Genomic DNA, 19,809 nt, shown 5'->3' on the forward strand with positions numbered 1-19,809 from the left:
ACTAGAGAAGTGTGACTTTCTTTGTGTAACCTACCTGAACTCAGCCAGGGCAGGGATGGCCATATTGTCCCACAGCACAGCAGTGATATCCTGGAGCTGCTGCATCCTCTCCCTCCACTCGCCCAGGGTGACATGGGAGGAGGAGAGGAGCGCTGTCCCGGTGGGATCCCATCGACCTCCGCTCTCACTGCTGCTCAGCACCCCGAGCATACAGCGTGACCACACCGCTTTACTCAGCAAGGCCGGGCCCTGGAGAGGACATGGACAGTGTTCACAAGGCTCTGCTCTCATAAAAGAGCTGTCAATCTTCCTGACAGTGGTTTTGTTTCAAAATTTACATGGAAATGATTTATTGCTGCTGAATTGCAATATGTAGGACCTTTAAATTAGAACTTTATTTTAAGTACAAAGCAGTGACAGAATAAATTTGTGTATAACTGTCTGTATCAGGTAGAATCAGTTTGGATAACAGGCAGAGCACATTACTGTATAAAGCAAATCCTATTCTACTTGTATTTAAAGTGTGAGATCTATATGGCCAGTACCAGGTTATCTGCTCCGTGATGTGACTTGGTAACTGTCTGGGTTTCAGGGCAGAGGGGGTCCCACTTCAGCCAGCGGTCGGGGTCAGAGGTCACGCTGCTGGTCCACAGGGCAGCCAGAGCCTCCGACAGCAGCTCACACCACACAAACTGCAGCTCCTCTGTTGGCTAGAGGGTGGGAGGCATTACTTAACATCTGCGGTTTTAAAAAAAAATTATCTTCAACCCAGTATTATACTCCTATTCTACTGCTTTTTTATCAGTCTCAGCTGTGAGGTGGGTCTGAGCAGCTGCTAAATTAATACATACAGAATTTATTACTGTTATCACTGTTGTTACATGTGAAATTACAATCTTATATTTCAAGACATATTGTATACTATTAATGCCAAACATTGCAGGAAACCCAAGACTTTTTCTACTAACCCTGTCACTGCTGAGCAGGAACCAGAGTGGCTGCAGCTGACTGACGTTCATCGGCGTCGACTGAAGGCAGAAGCGAAGATGTCGGGACAGCTCGCGACGCAGACTGTCCTCGGCCTCCTGGTCACTGTGGATTAACAGGAACATTCACAAAACTGTCTTTCCAAACCATGGAAGTGTTGTTTCAGATACTGCAGGGTCCCATAAGTGTGTTCAGTTGTTGTTTCGGGAGTGAGGAGAGACGTTTGAGATGCCTGTCATACATTCAGGTGGGTCAGTGGGTGAGAGATTTCAGTTGTATGCATTTTTGTGTTTGTTGCATTAATTAAATTGAACTCAGAAAAATGAGAATATACTTGAAATAACTGATTTCAGTGACTACATGGTAAGGTCAGTAAGACTGAACAGGGAAATGGATACACAAATACATATAATACTAAAACACAATCTTCTTTGTTTTGAAGCTTTACCCCTGTGTGAGAGCCAGCTGCAGCAGGTCTGTGCTGAGTCGTAGCTGGTTGAGTACGGCCAGTTCCTCCATCAGAGGCCACAGCTGGGCTCTGTGGGCGAGCTGCTGCAGCTCCTCCCTGGACAGATGGACACCGTCTCCGGGTTCCTCCTCCTCGGACATGGTTTGCACCTGCATCAGCCCGCTGGACGTCATCTGTTTCTGCTGTTGCTCCACACAGGACACCAGCCTCTGCAGGACTCCTGAAACAGAGCGAGAAAGAACATGTTTCCCGCCACAAATGATGAAGTGCCCATCTAGGCCAATCAGTAGTAAATATGTCATCTTATCTGGCGTTGTAATTGCACTTTCCCCTTTGGTCAGTCTGTGTTTATGTGAATGTCTGAGTGCAGCACCATCATTTCCTCAAGATTTGTCAGAAGTGGATCAGTATTGTCTGAAATAATACCCATGACACTGGCATAAATGATGTGCCAGTGTGTACGTTCCTATAGAAGTGCCCTTGAACGACAGTCTTGAAACGCCAATCAACAGAGAGTTTTTGCTCTAAAACATAAAGTTATTGGGCTATTTTGAATGTAGTGATGCAAATGTAGTGATGATAATAGACGAGGTGGAGAGTGTTTGACCAACAACAGAGTAAAGGCTATAAAGTGAGTTTTTTTTTTTTTAGAACTTTTTATTTAGATTATTTATTTTTTTTTTTTAATCCATTGAACAGTATCTGTTGTTCTTCTCATGACGTCACCGGAAGTCCCTATAAAGTGAGTTTTGAAAGCCAGAAATCTTTGTACCTGGAAAAATTATCACTAAGTCATTAGAATCTATTGACCCTATAAACCATCTGCCAATATACTTTGTGTTATGGTCAACTTGTGCTGGGAGGCAAATACAAATCAGACATATTGCCCCTCAAATAGTGAAGTGAAGATGCAGGTAATCAGGTCTTTCTGCGGCACAAGCTCACCAGACTTGTGGGGGTCCAGCTGGTTGTTTGCCAGCAGGACGAGGCCCCAGGCCTCCAGCAGGCTTTCCTTGGTGTCGAGCCCCAGCCCAGCACCCTGAAGCCGGACGAGCTCCTGCTTCCACCGGACAGCGGTGCCGTCCAGTCTCAGGTCGCCAACGTCCAGCGCTTTGCTCAGGACCCTCAGCCGAGACGCACACTCAGCGACTGACTCCAACTGGAGGACAACAGAGGAGGACAACAGAAGAAAGCAACAGATTTTAATTTTCAAATAACACAGCACATCAGATCTGATCAGATGAGAAGTCCTCTCTGTCACAGTTTGTGAAAGTGCTTGCTTATAAATATTTCTCAGGTGTTTAAAGAGAGTGAGTAGACATCCTGTGTATGCTGGTATATTATGGGCAAATTCATTCATGGCTCATGATCATAAAATAAGGCATAGATCATATTATGTTTTGTTTACACACAAACCTGGGACAAATAATAATTAGCTTTTGCGTTTAATTTTTAATGTATAAAATGTATGAAATCCAAGAGCCCATGGATGGGATTTTACTTTCAAAAATTTTATTTAACCCTCACAACAAAATCTTCTTAATTTCTTTCAAAGATATAGAAAAGATGCTGTATGGGCCAATGAAGATGTAATTATTTTGTTTATGAGGATTTTTAAAAATTATTTTTTAAATGAGAATCTGAAATTACAAAAAAATAGATTGTCTTGTCATTATCCAGAGAGGTGTTTTTTATATGTTTTTTTTTTTTTTTTTTTTGAAGAAAAAAAAAATCAAAGAGTTAAATAAAACTTTTCAAATGGAATAAGTGCATTACAATTAGGTGAGGCTCATTGTGAATCCCAGCCATGTATGCTAAATTGATAATCAGATACCTTATGATTGTCTAGACAGCTAGAACCATACAAAAAACATTTAGTAAAGTAGGACTGATGGAGTCTCTCCCCACCTTGAATGGGAGAGTTTTTCCCAGGTTTTTCTGGATGCCTTTCAGGGCCGTGGCCACAGAGACCGGAGTGGACAGCACAGTCTGGATCGCTGCAGACACCGTCTGGAGCTCCTGCTGCCCTCTGCAGGACAACGATGAATGAATTGTAAACTTAAAAATACAACTCAAATGATATTAAATATTAATTTATTCACCAGAATTACACAGGAGAAAAAAAATGTCTTTGTCCACTGAGAAAAAAAGTTTGGAAATTAAACTACATGAAGCACTTTAAAGACCTTAACTTAACTGGTAAATATCAAACTAAATTAATTGAGAGAAAAAAAAAATCCTTACTCAAAGGTGTCGGCTCCGTCTCCCAGGAGGAGCTGAGGCAGCCGCAGGATGAGGTGCTTCTGGACCCACTGCCAGTGCAGAGACAGGACGGAGACGCCCTGAGAGTCGGCTGGCAGCGTGTTGCAAACATCCCAGAAACGATCCCGCCACTGCAGGAGCTGCATGATCTGCACACACACATACACACACACACACACACACACACACAGGAGAAGTGAGGATGTGGCAGTGTCATTTGGTATCTGTTATGACTAAGTTAATAATTATCAATTATATAATTATAATACATTTGATGATATAATAATTTATTAAATTATTATTATTACTACTATAAAAGAAGAAATAGTAGAGGCTCACAGCATGGGAGCACTAATATCACTAGTATCAGTACTGATAGTAATTATACTGTTAGCATTACTGTTCATAGTAGAGGTTGTTGCAGCAGGGATAGTAAAAATAAGCAATTTGCAATTAGTAGTGGTACCATTAGAGGCAGCAGCTGCATTAAAAGTGCTGATAATTTTTGCACTGTAATAATAGCAATAATAGTAGCTGCAGATGTAATGATAGCAGTAGTAGTGGCAGAGCTGGCCTGGAGGAATTAGTATTAGGTGTTAGTATTAAAGCATTAGTAATAAATGTAATAGTAATGGCCATAGAGGTAATTAGTAAGTAGTTATCATTTACTCAAAATATGACCCCCTGCTTTAAAAAAAGGAAAATAAAGAAGACAGTAGATGTGATGTGAGTCCACGAGCAGGACGGAGCTCTCACCTCGAACATGATGTGGTCTGAGATGTACGGCTGTCCGCCCTGTATGGCCTGCAGCGTGAACGAGTCCCACAGGTCGAAGAAGGTTCGCAGGTGCATCAGCACCGGGTGAGGCAGGTGGCCGATATCCACAGTCCCTGTGAGGGCAGAAAACACAAGCTGCCTGATAATCAAACTGAAACAGGAATCATGCACGGCTGTCGGTGGACCCATGTAGCTGAGTAGCTAGAGGATGAAATTAATACCTCCACTATAGCCACACAAACTCAAAATGTACTCATTGCACTGAAACGAAATTGGTATAAACACACTAAACCAATTACAATGTCAGGAAATTTGGAATAAAATCAGTATGACTCTTAAGAGCTATTTGGGAGGTTGGATCCAAAGTCCAAAGGAGAAACAAAACGACAAAATCATGTTACAAATACATTTTTCCACCTGTGTCTGTGCATACCTTTGCTGAAGGCTGTGGCCAGTCTCAGGGCACAGTTTTGAGCAGACAGATTGATGGCACAGGTGCAGATGACAGACCGCTCCTCTCTGTCCATCATCAGGACAATCCTACGGCACCAACAAATAATAATCACTCTACACATGAGGGAACTGGCTGTAGAGGGAAGTCATGCTCTATCTTTTTCTACAGGGATGCATGTATGTTTTCCTTTTCCACACCATCAGTTCATAAGTGGATTACACAGATTCTAGGCACCGTTCAATGTATTGAAAATGTGTGTAAACCTGATCATTCAAACTAGTTCACTAGACAGTTTTGCATATATTTTCCCAATATCAGTATTCTTGAAATGATACTGCATGTTCAGCAACATAAAGTGTGTAGTCACATTTGTAGTTTGTAGTTTGTTTCTCTTGCATTTGATTTGTTACTGATTTTGACTCTACGACAGCAGTGTTTAAAAGTTTTAACTTTAGCTTAAACTGTGTGACTGCAACCCGATCAGCAGATAAAGTCGACCCCGGTCCTCCTACCTGTTGGCGACGGCGTTCAGTGCCTCCAAAAACTCCATGTATCTCTCCTCATCCTCAAAGTTACACTTGTTGGCCAGAATATCCAGGTATTGCTTGTTCCAGCGCATGTCCACCAGGATCCTGTATTCATCTGGCAACATCACAGAAGATGATTTTGACTGTACCAGCACTGCACTGATGACTATTGGTGCTTTGATAGGACATTTAAACATATGAGATTTTTGATAAACAATCATTAGTAATGTTTATATGATGACCAAGCAGGTACAGGCAAATACCAGAAAACAGAATATTAGTTCAGAAAATTGCAAATTCACTGTAATGCAGCCTGTAAAACCTGGAAAATTATGATAATCATTATGATAATCCCAGGTGATGTGATATATTGTGCCGCCTTTAAAAAAATGAAATGGAAATGGAAACAAAGAAACTGCAGATAGTGTACCTGTGCTGTGAGGTTGGAGTAACTCTGTGAGGGACTTGCCCTTCACAGCGAGTTTGCTACTGAACACGGCCTTCAGGGCTCTGTTTCCCGCCTCCACCTGCACCAGCGCTGGATCTGAAAGAGTCCGCAAAGAGTCAAAGAGTCACCTTGTTGTAGGGGCAAAAGCAACCGTAGTTATGGATGGCACCGCATAATGCAGACCAAAAAAATATCCCCTTACCATTTCTGCTGTGTTTGAGGAAAGATTTTTGCTGAAATGCAATTTAATTTGTTGGCAATGAACAAAAATACCCTCTTTAGGTGAAGACCATTTAGACTAAACTGCCAAAAACTGTGGAATAAGCACACAATTTATCACTGAGTCAGGCTGGTGATGAGAACCATGTCCCCTTAACCAGCAAATTTTGTGCTTAGTTCATATATTTGGTCAAGTGAGTCTCAGTAGTCCTCACTTCAATCAACCTGTGGTGATTCTGCACCTTTACTTCTAAAATTTCAGGATATATTGTAGGTTGAACCTGCAGCAGTTATTATAGTGATTCTGACCTTCTTTCAGTTTAGTGCAGCCATAGATCCAGAAGGATCCACTTCAGTAAACAAAAGTGATAGGTTAGGTGTAAATTAACTAACCAGGGGCGTATTTGTAGCTCTTTCCCAGGTGAGAGAGCCAGCTGCTGCGGAGGATCCAGTCCCCGTGTGTGGCTCTCTCGGTGAGCAGTCGGACTGCGGTGGGGATCAAACGCAGAGCGTCTCCGTCCTCCAGATCCACCACTCCTCCAGAGAACACCTGCCCCTCATGTGCACCGCTACTCTGCAGCGCCCTCTGCAGGTCGCTCAGACTGAGTGGACGGTTCCTGTGTGAAGCGCAGAGGAGAAGAAACTCAAACTTCATCAAAAGAAAATTCAATGAAAAAGCCATCATTGTTCATGGATGTTACACCCTGTGGTACCTTATTAACCGCTATTCTTGAGACTCCTTTGACCCCAGTGTCTTACCTTTTGCCCTGCAAACTGAGTGTGTTGAGGCAGAATGAGAGGACCTGTCCATCTCGGAGGACAGAGGAGAAGCAGGAATCCTCCGTGGAGAGCAGAGCGGAGGGGAAGCCGTCGGGCCAAACCCCGGCACACAGCAGCCCGCTGCCCCAGTCCTCAGTGTCCAGGATGGCCAGGTGCTGCTCGATCACCTGCTGGGCTTGCTAGACCCCAAGAATGCAGGAATTATCAATATCTATCCCTCCTTTAACAGCAATAAAACATTTTAACTGTATCTGCAAAAAACAAGGCAGTTATTTTACATTTTGTGCCACTAACAAGCATGGCTATTGCTGCTGCTAAGTGGCTGCTGAAATCCCCTTTGAAGCATTTTTGCATATTTTAATGGCTTTTTTCTGTATTTCACGGCTGATAGCGGAGACATGACAAGCATAACAGAAAGGAAAACACTTTTTTCTAGGGGTGCTGGTACCTTTTGGCTGGCGGTGGTGCGCTGGCAGAGGGAGTAAGCCTCCCCGCAGGCGTGCTGCAGGGCGCTGGGCAGATCCACGCCTCTCTGCAGCTGACAGGACAGCAGGGTGGCCGCATGGAGCAGCGAGGCCACAGAGGAGGCAGGGGAATCTGAAAGATAGGAGGACTGCTCTGTTAAATCTGCAGACTCACTGCATGAGTGCACTACGGCTACGTCCACACAATAATCCCTGCTATTATAAATGTCCAACAACTCGCATCTATTTCTGTTTTAAAGATGGCATTTTCAGTTCAAGTTGCAATGAGAGAGGACACAAAACCTTTTCATTTGCTTTGACAGTGGCATTTTCTTCCTGGTTCATGTTTGTTCTTCTCTGCTCGCATTTTTGCAACGTGTGATGTCAAATTTGTCACATGGGAGAGCATTTTCAGAGGAGAAGTCTGAATTGCTTTGCAAACCCCAACAGATGCGGTTCATCTAATCTGAAAAGACGAGAATCCATGTGTTGTTGTTTTTTTTTTTTTTAGGTGTTCAGCCTCTGGAGAAATAAAACGGGATTTGAGCTGCCTGTCTGAGCATGTCATCTCATGGCTGTCAGGTGAAGAGCTTGTGTCTCTGAACTGCCTTATTTTTCACGAGCTGGGGAAAGCAAGCTTGTTTTTTACCTTGACAACCGCTTATTTTTTTATTCATCCAGTGGGCTTTTGAAAGTGTGTTATATTTGCAAGGGTCAGAGTTTATAAAGCCCAACACACTGCAAGAAGTCAAAATCTTACCAAGAGTATTTGTCTTATTTCAAGTAAAAATGTCTTATTTCTAGTCAAAATATCTCATTACACTTAAAATAAGACATGATCACTTGTCTTTAGACAATTTTCACTTGTTTCAAGTGAAAATTTACTTGAAACAAGTTGAAATTTGCTAGAAACAAGAAACATATTCTGCCAATGGAACAAGCAAATTCTTACTTGTGACACAAGTGAACAAACAAATTTTTACTTGTGACACAAGTGAACAAGTAAAAATTTGGTTGTTCCATTGGCAGAATTTGTTTCTTGTTTCAAGCAAATTTTAACTTGTTTCAAGTAAATTTTCACAAGTGAACATTGTCTAAAGACAAGTTATTTCTGAGCTAATCATGTCTTATTTTAAGTGTAATGAGATATTTTGACTAGAAATAAGACATTTTGACTTGAAATAAGACAAATAATCTTGGTAAGATTTGACTTTTTGCAGTGCAGAAATGAGGAATCCTTCAAGTGAAAAGCTAAAACCTCACCAAAACATCACCAAAATTGAAGTTATAATGTTTTCACATGACAACAATGATATGAAGCCACTGGCCAGGGAACAACAGAGATAATTAACAAGTTAAAAAAAAAAAAAAATCTCTACAAAAGCAAACTTCCTGTGCTTACCCCAGATAGCAGTCTTGATGCTTTTATGGATTTCAATCAGCAGATCACACACACAATCCCCAGTCACTCCCGCAGTGTGAAGCACCGTCTTCAGGTCCAGTGTGTCCCAGCAGACTCCTTCATGCTCCCCTGGGATGTAAACCTCCACTCCTCGGTTCCTCATGGCTCTGGAGATTTCTCCGTGCATGGGGTCCATGGTCAGGAACAGCCTGCAGAGTCAAACTCAGCGGTTGGGTTTCGGATTGCTACCGCGGTCTAATGTGAAAAAAGTGGACTTGCTATGACTTTGCGCACTACCTGAAGTTGGGGTGTGGGACGATTTTGGGGGTCGTTCCGTCTATGACGCCGCGTTCGTTGATGGTCAGAGATCCTCCGGGCTCCAGCAGGGCGTTCAGCCGGTCCAGGACAGACGCACTGAGAATGAGCAAGCAAAAGCAGTTTTTTCAGGCTTTGCTTATTAATTTCCTGAGGTCTGTCTGAAATACAAGGTTCCTGACATTTTCCATTTGAGGACTCCATTTACCTTCAAATTTCCTAACATTTTTTTAATCAATTGGGGTTAATTTGCCATGCGTACAAAACCCCAGCAAACTTCGAGAAGATGACAGTAAAAACTGTTACTTTTTGAACTTTTTGGTTCACTATTTAAATGAACTGCATTTCTATAGTATTTAAATAGCCAAAATACACCTTAAAATAATTAAATACACAAAGATGCCTGGCCATTTCTTTACCTGCAGAAGTTGACGTTGTCCATTTTTTATTTTTTTAATCAATTGGGCTCAATTTGCCATGCGTACAAACCCCTGGCAAACCTCCAGAAGATTATGATTTAAATTGTTACCCAAGTTAATATCATATACTTATATATCTTTTTTGTTGACTATTTAAATAGACAAAATAGCCCCGTAAATGAAAACAAAATTTAAAATGCATAAATGTACCAACATGCATGGCCATTTCTTTACCTGCAGAAGTTGACGTTGTCCATGAGCAGCCAGTCCCCAGCCTGCAGGGCTTGGACCAGCATCCCGTCCAGCCACTCGAAGCCTCCGTTGGTCCAGCCGTCCTCCAGCTGGGCCAGACGCTCTTTGAGCAGCGTGAAGTCCATCTGCAGCTTGGACATGTCTGCAGGACAGACACAAAGACAAACGAGTTCGAAGACTGTAAAGACATTCTTAGACCTCCAACATTTATCTATACTTAATTCCAGCTGTTAATTTTGCTTTTTTTTCTTCTATCAGCTGATATGAGGGCGTGTTACCTGTGAACACTTTGAGTTTGGTGTTGAGTTTCTGCAGCAGGAGGATGATCACCTCCAGTTTGTTCAGGGCTTCAGAGTTGACCGTCCCTCCGGTCCTTTCCAGCCCTTCCTCCTTCAGCCAGCGGCAGAACAGGCCCCACGTCTTCAGTAGGAACTCTGTGTCCTGGATGCCGACGTCCAGCGACATCAGGCCGCGCCTCGTTACCATGGCAACAATGTAGTCCACGCTCTCCAGCACTTGTTGCCAGGGCCGCATGATGTCCACCTGGAGAACGTACAGAGTGACAAATTGTTGGAAAAATGTCAATATTGATATTAGCTCTGATACTTTTTCATATATTAATTGGAAAAATGAGGCACCGATTTACTAAATTATAAGGTAAACTCTGCAATGTAATAGTTCCACATCTTTTGAATGAAAACGATACAATTTTCTCAATAAAAGTTGAGGAAAAACCCAATTTCAAACCAACTCGTACTCTTTTTATAATCAAAATCATTTAATCTAGTAACTATAGAGTAAATGTTTAATCAAACAAATAGTGCCAAAAACACTTACGGGAAGTTAGCAGAGCTCAATGTGAAATCTTCAAATTACTTGCTTACCCTGGTCAGCAGCCCAAATAACCCAAAATATTATTTTATGATGATATGAGCAGAGAAGAGTACAATGATTCTTAGCATCTTAGTGGTTTTGGGAAGCTGGAGTCGACAAATATTTTGAGTTATTACTTAATATTTAACTGAAAAGCTAATAGCCTGGAAATATTAAGAATTCTCTGTCAATTGATCGAATAATTATTTCAGCACTACCGTAAGCCTCAAGCTACCTTGCAAACACTTGGATTCACTGGTTTCAGAGGGTGGTGCTAACAAGCTGAAGGACATCTCCAGAGATATTTTTCCAGCTCATGATGTGACAAATCAGATAACAACAGGCCAAAACTCCTGAAGCGCAGGAATCTGTTTGATGTTCACCTGTTCAAAGCCTCCCAGCAGCTCGGTGGTGTCCATGGCGCTGTTCATGGCCATCACCCTGAGACGATGGCCTGTCAGCAGAGCCAGCAGCCGCACCAGGCTGGTCTTCCCACTGGCTGTGGGACCGACCAGTACGGACATCCAGCCCATCTCCACGCACTTCATCAGGGACTCCAGCGGCCGCAGAGCCTGGTGTGTGATGGACAGCGGGGGGTCCAGCGCCACGGGCGCTCCACCGCTCCGCTGCAGGACCGAGAAGCCCACCTGGAGGGGCGAACAAGAAAAAAAAACAACCCTAGACTGTTATTAGAGAACATGACAGGACTTTATTACTTCTATAAAATTTTTCTAAAATTTTCATTTTGTAATAGAAAATCAAGGCCAATGAGATTGGTCAAATGCCACAATCATGTGACCTGGGATGTAGAGCGATCTTTGCTGATTGGCTGGATGAAGACCAAATGATTATTGAACTAACTGAGACAGGGGATGGGCCTGATATGTAAAATTTCTGAAATTACCAAAAATAGTCACTTGCCCTATAAAGGGTTAAAAAAATATGCTGCTTAATACCTGGATGCAGTTTGAGATTCTGACAAACCTGCAGATTGAGAGGAGTGATGTGGAACTGCCGTGAACCTGTGTACGGCTCAAAGTCTTCTCCAAACACCTTCCTGAACACAGACAACACCTGGGTGGGACAGGACAGGTTACACAAGGTGAACGGGACGTTTTGAAATTATTAATTGTTATTAATTGATCACAATTTATATTTACAGTATAAACAAGATAAGTTGACCAAAGGTTACTGTGTAGAAGTGGCTTAAGTGAACACAAAGGGTTAATATGGCACACCTGGGCCTTGTCTGCCTCGGTTCTCATCCGGTCAGCATAAACCAAGGCGACATGCTGGCCCGGGTTGAAGAATCCTGGCGATTGGTCGGCCTGCATCAGCTGACACCAACGAAACATGTCGCGCAGGTTGAACTCCCAGGGGCTTCCTCTCTGACCCCATCGCCTCTCCACTGATACCTCCTGGGCAAGCTGATGGGATGTGGACAGGATATGAGGATCAATAACACTTATTAAAAGTGAAAAGTGAAAACTTACAAGGAATGAAGAATTAAATACTTGTTCTAACATGCCTCCCAACTTTGTAGAGAAGCTCAGGTTGCAGTGAAAGAATCAAGCAGAAACAAGGAAACAGATGCATAAAAGAGACGTACCCTGTTATTGAACTCCACCATTTTATCGATGATTTCTTTGTCAATGTTGGGGAAAATGGAGTCTCCGATAAACTCCAGGTCTTTTTTGGTGAGTTGGTCCACAAACACCTGGAAACACAGGCACAAATTAGATTATACCTAACAGAATTCAGTATTTATTTAGTATGTACATAAATATATAAATCGTGAGTATAATAATAATGACAGAAATAAACAAGCAAATAGTAAACAAAAAAGGACAAAAAACATTTTTTCATATTAAAATAATAAAATCATGATCACTCTGTGTCTCTGTGATGCTCTGTGCACATGCCTAAATTTGTGTGTTTTCCTGAAATTGACTTTTCAGTATCATATGATGAGTGGTGAGCGTGTTTATGGCTTTCAGTGTGGGGCTAATGGCCACAGTGCAAGGAAGTAACAGCAATAATACAGTAATAATGGTGAAAATATGGAAGACAAGAAAGGCACAGCTAATAAAATATGCAACAGATATGACCACTTACAATACATATAACAATACATATCTGTTGCTCTTTTCATTACAGACTGACTGCTTTTACCATTTGCCTCTTAAGCATTTGTGGTAACTTTCTAAGTGTTTAAATCGTTATTAACATCCGAGTGTGGTTTACTTGAGTGAATCTGTTGAGGAAGGATTTGGGCAGGCCCTTGCGCCCGCCGCCTTGCGTGAAGGGATTCTGGCAGCCGAAGATTTTGGTCTTCTCGTGCTGGACCTGGAAGCTCATGCCCAACTCGGGGATGTAGATCTCTGCTCGGTGGTCGAAGCAGGCGTTCAGGCCCTCGAGTACCGACTGGGAGGCCAGGTTCAACTGTGGGCACAGGAAACAAAGGCGGGAGTCAGTTCGTAGTCCAGGGAGGTCATGTGTGCTTTTAATTTGTCTTAACTAATCTAACTTACTCTTTACTAACTTAACTGTCTGGGGAAGTGATTTCACAAAAAACACTTAAGGAAATGAGAAGGAATACAAGCAGTGTCCTGGGTATAATCTGTAATAATACATGTTTTTTGTAATGAATGTTTTTAATATATTATAATATAGATATTTAAAGGGACATTAAGTAAAATATAACCTTTGCTGAGCTCTAGTGGTGATCAGTAGGAATCACAACAATTGATCCCCTTCATAAAAATCTTGCTTATTAATACATTAACTTGAATAAAGGGAAAAAAGAGGAGCGGTTTAAATCCCATGCTTTTGTATCTCCATCACCGGCTGGTGCGCGGACAAAAAATGGGTTACAAATGGGTTGCAAACTTAAAAAAAAAAAAAAAAAAAAAAAAAAAGCAGTTAAAATTGTTATAATTGTTATAGGACTGAATTTATAGGACATTGCAGTCGACTCAGAAGTTGGAGTTGTGTTGTGTTTTTCATAGATGCTGGGCATTGCAATGTGACAATAACACAAGATAAATTCTCCTAAAAATGCACTGTGAATATATTATATATGTGGTATGAAAAAATATTAAGTTTTTATATCTTTTTGCACTATTAAATGGATTAATTAACTGGAGAATTGCGGATGATGGTACTGAACTCTACGATCACCCTTTAGAGAGCTAATGATATTTTTTCAGTCTATATCATGATGAGTATGATGATATTCAACCACATCACCAAAACATCACATGTAACAATGGAGAAAAATGGTCTGGTTGACTAATAGTCCAGTAATTTTAGGCCAAATTGGGGTCAACCTAGGACAAATTGCAAGAGAAGCAAACTCAACTGATTTTGTATCCTCAGTTTGTCCTGAGTGAGGGAAAAAAACATCTCAAGGAATCCCATTGGTGGAAAGTTTTGACAATCACCTATTTATGACCATATAATACCAAAAAACGCCCTTTTTAACACACAGATGAAAGGGTTAAAAATTTTACTTTCAGATATCACTATAAAAATTCACAAGTTGATTACACACACAAAGACAAGAAAAAAAGTCAATTGCAAGTTCTTTGAAATATTCTGTTTACACATTCATATCACACATTATGTGATCCTAGGTTTTTTCATAAAATGACTGGATTATAATAGTCCATACCTCATCCAGGACAATCCAGTGTCCCGCCTTCAAAGCAGCCAAAAGGGGGCCATCACGCCACGCAAACTCTCCCCCCTTCCCTCCCTCCACCGGCAAGTCTGTGCCAAACAAGTCTGTCACATCCTGCCGGAGAGAGCAGAGCATCGATTTCAGAGAATAAGCTCATTTATATAAACACCATCAGTAATAACTTTCCAACTTCCCTTTCTTTCGCCATTATCACTTTTTAAGAGCATGGAGGTGAGTCCAGGACATAATCGAAAGAGCTCAGCAAAAATGCCGGCGGTGGATTACCGTTTGCTCTGAAAGGTTGATTCTGACCAGGTGGTTCCCAGAAGCCTTTGCCAGTGCAGCGACCAGGCTGGTCTTACCCACGCCGGGCGAGCCCTCCAGCAGCACCGGCCTCTGCAGCTTCAGCGCCCGCAGGAGCCTCTGGGCGTTCACGGCCGTAGTTCCAGCTGCGATGGCGTAGTCTGACAGGTTGCGACTCTCACTCTGAGGTCCTGGATGAAAAAAGAGGCATAATAAATAACCGGTTCTGAAATTTAAGAAATGGAGCCGGATCCATCATTTTCGCAAAACTGGTTCCCATAACGATTCCTGGAATTTCTCATCTGCATTCATTTTGCTCAGTTGTGTGCACTGAAGCGACTGTAGTGATGTCACGTCACCTACAAGACTGAGCGGGCCCGGGGTGGATACGCCCCCACTGCACTGCTATGAACAATGTCGGACCGTCATTATCAAGCGAGGCAGGAGGAGGAGTGCAGCCCCACAGCGTAGCCAAACAATGTCGAAGCCAGAAAAACGCACTTAACTAGGGCCCTATAATTTCCGCGAACACGGAATCGCGGAATTAGAAAAACAACTGCACCGGCACCGTATGAGTCCAAAAGGCAAAGAAACTTTCCAGGCTACAGCAGCGCACTGACATAGATTGTCTAACAAAGTGAAGAGTTGCCACTCCGCTCTATTTTCACTGGCTAACAGCAGCACACTGACAGCTTAGCTTGTCTATTCAGAGAAGAGGTATCACTTCGGCTTATTTTTCATATTCAATCTATGTTATCACAGGCATACTCCTGCTCATTCGTTGGTAGTTGAATTGTTAGGTCTGTTTGATAAGTAATTTACATTTTTAAAACAAATAATAATTTAACATATTGTTAAATTATTGGAGTCACTGGTAAACATCTATTCCTGCAAGATAATTTATTATGTTCTACAACTCATAAACATACACTAACACTACATTACTAACACTACTTGTTACTTCTTTATTTTAAGTATAATGGTGTCATAAAAAAATACAAAAATATACATATTTGTAACCGTTATCGGAACCGGTAGGAACCGGAATCGTTAAGAGGGAATCGTTTAGGAATCGGAATCGTTAAAATCCAAACGGGTCCCAACCCTAGTCATAAGCAGACATTACTGTACTCTAGGCTACAATGACCATTTGCCTCAAATGCAAATACTTTTTTAAAAAAATTGGTAAAATAACAAAGAGTAAAACTTTAAGTCTGAGGCCAAAAAGCGTCTCAAGTCTGGTTTTATTTTTGTATTTGAACAAAAGCAGAATGTGTTTGAAACAAGGTAAGACGATGGATGCACTGTCTTGTGTTCTTCCTCTGTGCACATTTGCTATAAGTTCATATTGGTAGTGGCTATAACCTAGGGTAGAAAGAAAAGATAGTGGCCTGCAATGGAATACAGCATGGGGGCCTGTGAAGGGAATAAAAACCTCAGTGAAATTAAGTGTATGACATCATATCAGTGGTAATAAGAAATGACAGGTTGTTATGTTCAAACCTAAGGCGATGTAGAAAGGGTCGATGCCGAAGAAGTCATCGCCCCACTGTGGCTCCCTGGGCAGGCTGGTGTCGTAGACCCTCAGGGCGTCCAGCATCTCCTGGTCCAGCTTGGTCGTCTTACTGAGCCGCTGCTGGAGGAAGCCCAGGCATAACTGCCGCGCCAAGAGGGCGTTATCCGCAGAGGACACGGTAGTCCCTGCAAGAAACGGAGACGTCTTTACATCATACCCTACAAACAGTCCCTGCCCTGTTCAAAGCTTATGTTACCCCTTTGTATACAGCTCATCTCTGGTCCTCCTACAGAGTGAAAAGTATGCAGAGGCTCCGAGTGGCATATAATGATGCCATGAGGCTGCTGCTTGGCGTTCCTAGGTGGCACAGTGCCAGCCAGCTGTTTGTGTCCTGTAATGTACCAACATGTCAGGCACTGTTAAGAAAACTAATGTTTAATTTTATGTGTCGACTGGAAGTGTCTGAAAACATCATTATTTTGGCCCTAATCAGCCCCATAATGGGCTATCGGTTCACATCCAGACTTCGTATGCACTGGCTTATCAGTTTGAGCCTTTCTTAAGTAAATGCTTTTTATCTCTTATCTATAGGTAACCTGTATATGTGTATATGTGTGTACATGTATGTATATGTGTGTGTATGTGTATATGTATGTATATATATATGTATACATGTACGTATGTGTATATATGACATATATATATTTTTTTTTTTTGGGTAACTTAATGGTATAGCACTGTATAATGTATTTCTTCACTTTTGTGTCTGTTTTATCTTTGATTTTATTTTCAATTTCATTTCTTATGTGGACCTTGTGTCTGAATAAAGATTCAATAAAAACACTGAGCAATTCCCTGTGAGAGTGAAAACGCTCCTACTTTGTATGCCAAGTTATAAATCCTGAAAAAGCTCCATGACCAATATTGTGGAAATGCTGCCATACGCCACTTCGCTTTCTCACCAGAGCCAATGCCGTCGATGTAGACCAAGCAGGCGGCGTGGATGAAGGCGGTGACCGTGTCCAGCCTCAGGTCCCACTCTGCCTCCTCTTCGTCCTCCATGGCTCCCATGGTCATGAAGCCGTCCTCGTCGCGCTCGCACACGGTGTTGAGGAAGTTGACCCAGGACAGGATGTCGCGGACGCTCAGGATGCAGCGCCGCCCAAAGTCTTGCTGGGTCAGCCATTCGATAAAGTCCAGCATCAGCTCTGTGATGTCTCCCCCTGCGTTGGAGGTCAAAGACAGGAAAAAAACATCATTAATACTATATCATTTGAATTTAACATTTTGTACATATTTTATCAGACATCTAATGATTTAACAGTGAGCTGAAATTAGTCTTTGTTTGCACACTTAACATCTACAGATTAATATGGAACAATGTCAGCCTCTATGTTCAAACCACAACACACATCAGAAAACACTGGCGAGGTCTCACTGCCCCAATAATTTGACTTTTGGCTCTTTCTCTCTGTTAAGCCTGGCTAACTAGCTGGTGAACGAATGATTCTGCCAACAGATTAAGTCTAAGCAGGTTCTCTGAAAGACTCAGCTGTGGTCCAGCTGCATGCCTCTAAGTTTTAAAAATAGTCAAGACGCCAGGTTTGAGCCAGAAAGGCCATGACACTGCTAAACCCCGGCCAGTGCAGACGAGGCCAAGGCCTTACGCGACTTCTGGTCTGACACCGATCAAGGGGAGGAGGTTACCGTCGAGCGAGAGGCCGGAGCGCAGGTTGTGCTGGATGATCTGCACCAGGTCGCTGCGGCTGTTGCTCTGAGGACACCAGATCTCTGTGAAACGGTTCCTAAGAGCAGGCGAGAGCTGCCAAAAAAAAAAAAAAGGATAAATATAACATTAAAGTCAGTCTCGGTCCTCATAAAATAATAAAAGGTTGCCATCGTCTTTCTTAAAGGTCATTCCAATACGTGCAAATTTCTCCCATTTCACTGTAAATTATTATACAGAAATATTAAGCATGTTAAATGTCCTTTTCCCTACTTTCTTCCATGTCCTGTTTTAGGCATCTACCTCACTGTTTGCAGAGTAGCTCACAAGGAGTTAATAGGAGAGGCTTTATTGTCTTATCAGCTGTTTTCTCCAACCACTAAGCCACCCTGCTGGCCAAAGCTTTGCTGCTGTTATTGCCAGCTTTGCTCTGAGCTCAAAAGACAACACGGTAAAGCCAGCGAGTTTTTGTTTACCTCCTTCTTGCCAAAGTCTCCACCAGGGTTCATGGTGGCCACCAAGCGGAAGCCGGCCGCTGCGGTGATCAGCTCCACTTCGTCGTTGTCCCCGCTGCCCTTTTCTGCGAGCACGAGGGACCTCTCTGTCTCCAGGACACTGTCGAACACAACACAGCGTCGAAAGTCAATCACCAGTTTTACTTAGCTGATCATCCATATGTGAGTGTGTGTGAGAAAACAGCATTTAGACCATCAAACCACAATAAAAGTCTCCATTGAAATGCATGCACATGAAATTTTTGGGTTAGGTTCCAGCTCTTAAAAGCAACAGTGACCATCCCCACTTATTCTGTGACAGGGAAAACTGGTACATGTGTGTATCCGTGTGTATTTGCACCTGTTGAGTCTCTCCAGCACCGAGTCATCCGCCAGGGAGATCTCATCCATGAGGAAGACCCCTCCCTCCTTCATGGCCAGCACCAAGGGGCCGTCATGCCACTGAAACAGCCGGCCGTCCTCACCGTCAGCCTGCACGCACGCACGCACGCAAAGCGAGGACAAGATCACTTTTTACTACATGATCTTAATCTATGATGTACAACAATTATACAAAACAGTTTCGGAAACAGCTCAATAGATCACAATTAATAATTATTTTGACTTCTCTTTTACTTGTTGTGAAGGAGACTTGTGACAGTATGGAAAAACTTGATACAGAGTAGACCAGGAGTGTCAAATTCATGATATAAAAAAGGCAAATTCTCCATAAAATGATTCCTAATGGAACTGCGTGAGAATATATTTAATAACACATGTTTGTACTTTCTTGAAACCTCTCAAGGGCAAAAAAAAAAAAACAACACCAAAGGGAACAATGTAGACATTCCCGCTGGCCGCTCGCCAGTACCTGATGTGTGTGTCTGACAGGTCGCAGGCCTCCCAGGAAGTCCGACGTCTCCATGTGCAGATGACAGTTCAGGGAGAAGAACTTCTGCCCGGCCAGAGCGGCAAACAGCTGACAGATTGTAGTCTTACCGCACCTGGTGAGAGATTATGAGAGAGTGCTAACCTGCTGGCATAAAAGCATGTGCAAACACACGCACATGACAAGATAATCCCCCAGATGCAAACGCACGTAACAGACTGTCATTCATACCCTTAAAAAACAGCAGGAGGGATTGTTTCCGGATTAAATAAACAGATAAACAAAAAGGTATCACAGGGAATTCCTTCAAATGTGACTGTTAAGCTTGTGCATGCCACTAAAGCACTTTTTTTGCTGTTATATTACATTTTCTAATGATGGAAATTTAATTCTGTGATAGCACTGAGTGGCACTGACTAAGGCGGTCAAAAGAAAAAAATTGTGGATGTTAATTTACTCCAGGGTGTCTACAGGTGTCAAAGAGTTCAATTTAATGCTTTTTAAGACCTTTTCAAGATGCATTTTAACCTAATTTATGACAGATTTTCGGG

At 42.4% G+C, this 19,809-nt stretch overlaps 1 protein-coding gene across 2 annotated transcripts in view; it reads right to left on the reverse strand.

Moving 5' to 3' along the window:
- Positions 1-19,809, reverse strand: part of mdn1 (midasin AAA ATPase 1) — a 72,130-nt gene that overhangs the window by 29,931 nt on the left and 22,390 nt on the right. For both annotated transcript variants that reach the window (XM_030046699.1, XM_030046698.1), the window contains exons 30-60: positions 19,241-19,373; positions 18,731-18,861; positions 18,352-18,490; positions 17,857-17,971; positions 17,112-17,372; positions 16,137-16,334; positions 14,616-14,824; positions 14,322-14,444; positions 12,893-13,090; positions 12,258-12,365; positions 11,887-12,075; positions 11,633-11,722; positions 11,032-11,295; positions 10,054-10,318; positions 9,758-9,917; positions 9,087-9,203; positions 8,790-8,998; positions 7,372-7,520; positions 6,903-7,102; positions 6,537-6,760; positions 5,907-6,020; positions 5,462-5,591; positions 4,929-5,035; positions 4,475-4,608; positions 3,701-3,867; positions 3,365-3,485; positions 2,402-2,615; positions 1,436-1,676; positions 969-1,092; positions 546-710; positions 35-249 (exon numbers count right to left, since the gene is read on the reverse strand). In XM_030046699.1, the coding sequence (XP_029902559.1) occupies positions 35-249; positions 546-710; positions 969-1,092; positions 1,436-1,676; positions 2,402-2,615; positions 3,365-3,485; positions 3,701-3,867; positions 4,475-4,608; positions 4,929-5,035; positions 5,462-5,591; positions 5,907-6,020; positions 6,537-6,760; positions 6,903-7,102; positions 7,372-7,520; positions 8,790-8,998; positions 9,087-9,203; positions 9,758-9,917; positions 10,054-10,318; positions 11,032-11,295; positions 11,633-11,722; positions 11,887-12,075; positions 12,258-12,365; positions 12,893-13,090; positions 14,322-14,444; positions 14,616-14,824; positions 16,137-16,334; positions 17,112-17,372; positions 17,857-17,971; positions 18,352-18,490; positions 18,731-18,861; positions 19,241-19,373 (5,214 nt within the window). The remainder of the gene's footprint in view (positions 1-34; positions 250-545; positions 711-968; positions 1,093-1,435; positions 1,677-2,401; positions 2,616-3,364; positions 3,486-3,700; positions 3,868-4,474; positions 4,609-4,928; positions 5,036-5,461; positions 5,592-5,906; positions 6,021-6,536; positions 6,761-6,902; positions 7,103-7,371; positions 7,521-8,789; positions 8,999-9,086; positions 9,204-9,757; positions 9,918-10,053; positions 10,319-11,031; positions 11,296-11,632; positions 11,723-11,886; positions 12,076-12,257; positions 12,366-12,892; positions 13,091-14,321; positions 14,445-14,615; positions 14,825-16,136; positions 16,335-17,111; positions 17,373-17,856; positions 17,972-18,351; positions 18,491-18,730; positions 18,862-19,240; positions 19,374-19,809) is intronic.

Source organism: Myripristis murdjan, chromosome 24 (genome assembly GCF_902150065.1).
Source record: "Myripristis murdjan chromosome 24, fMyrMur1.1, whole genome shotgun sequence".
Classification (NCBI taxonomy): domain Eukaryota; kingdom Metazoa; phylum Chordata; class Actinopteri; order Holocentriformes; family Holocentridae; genus Myripristis; species Myripristis murdjan.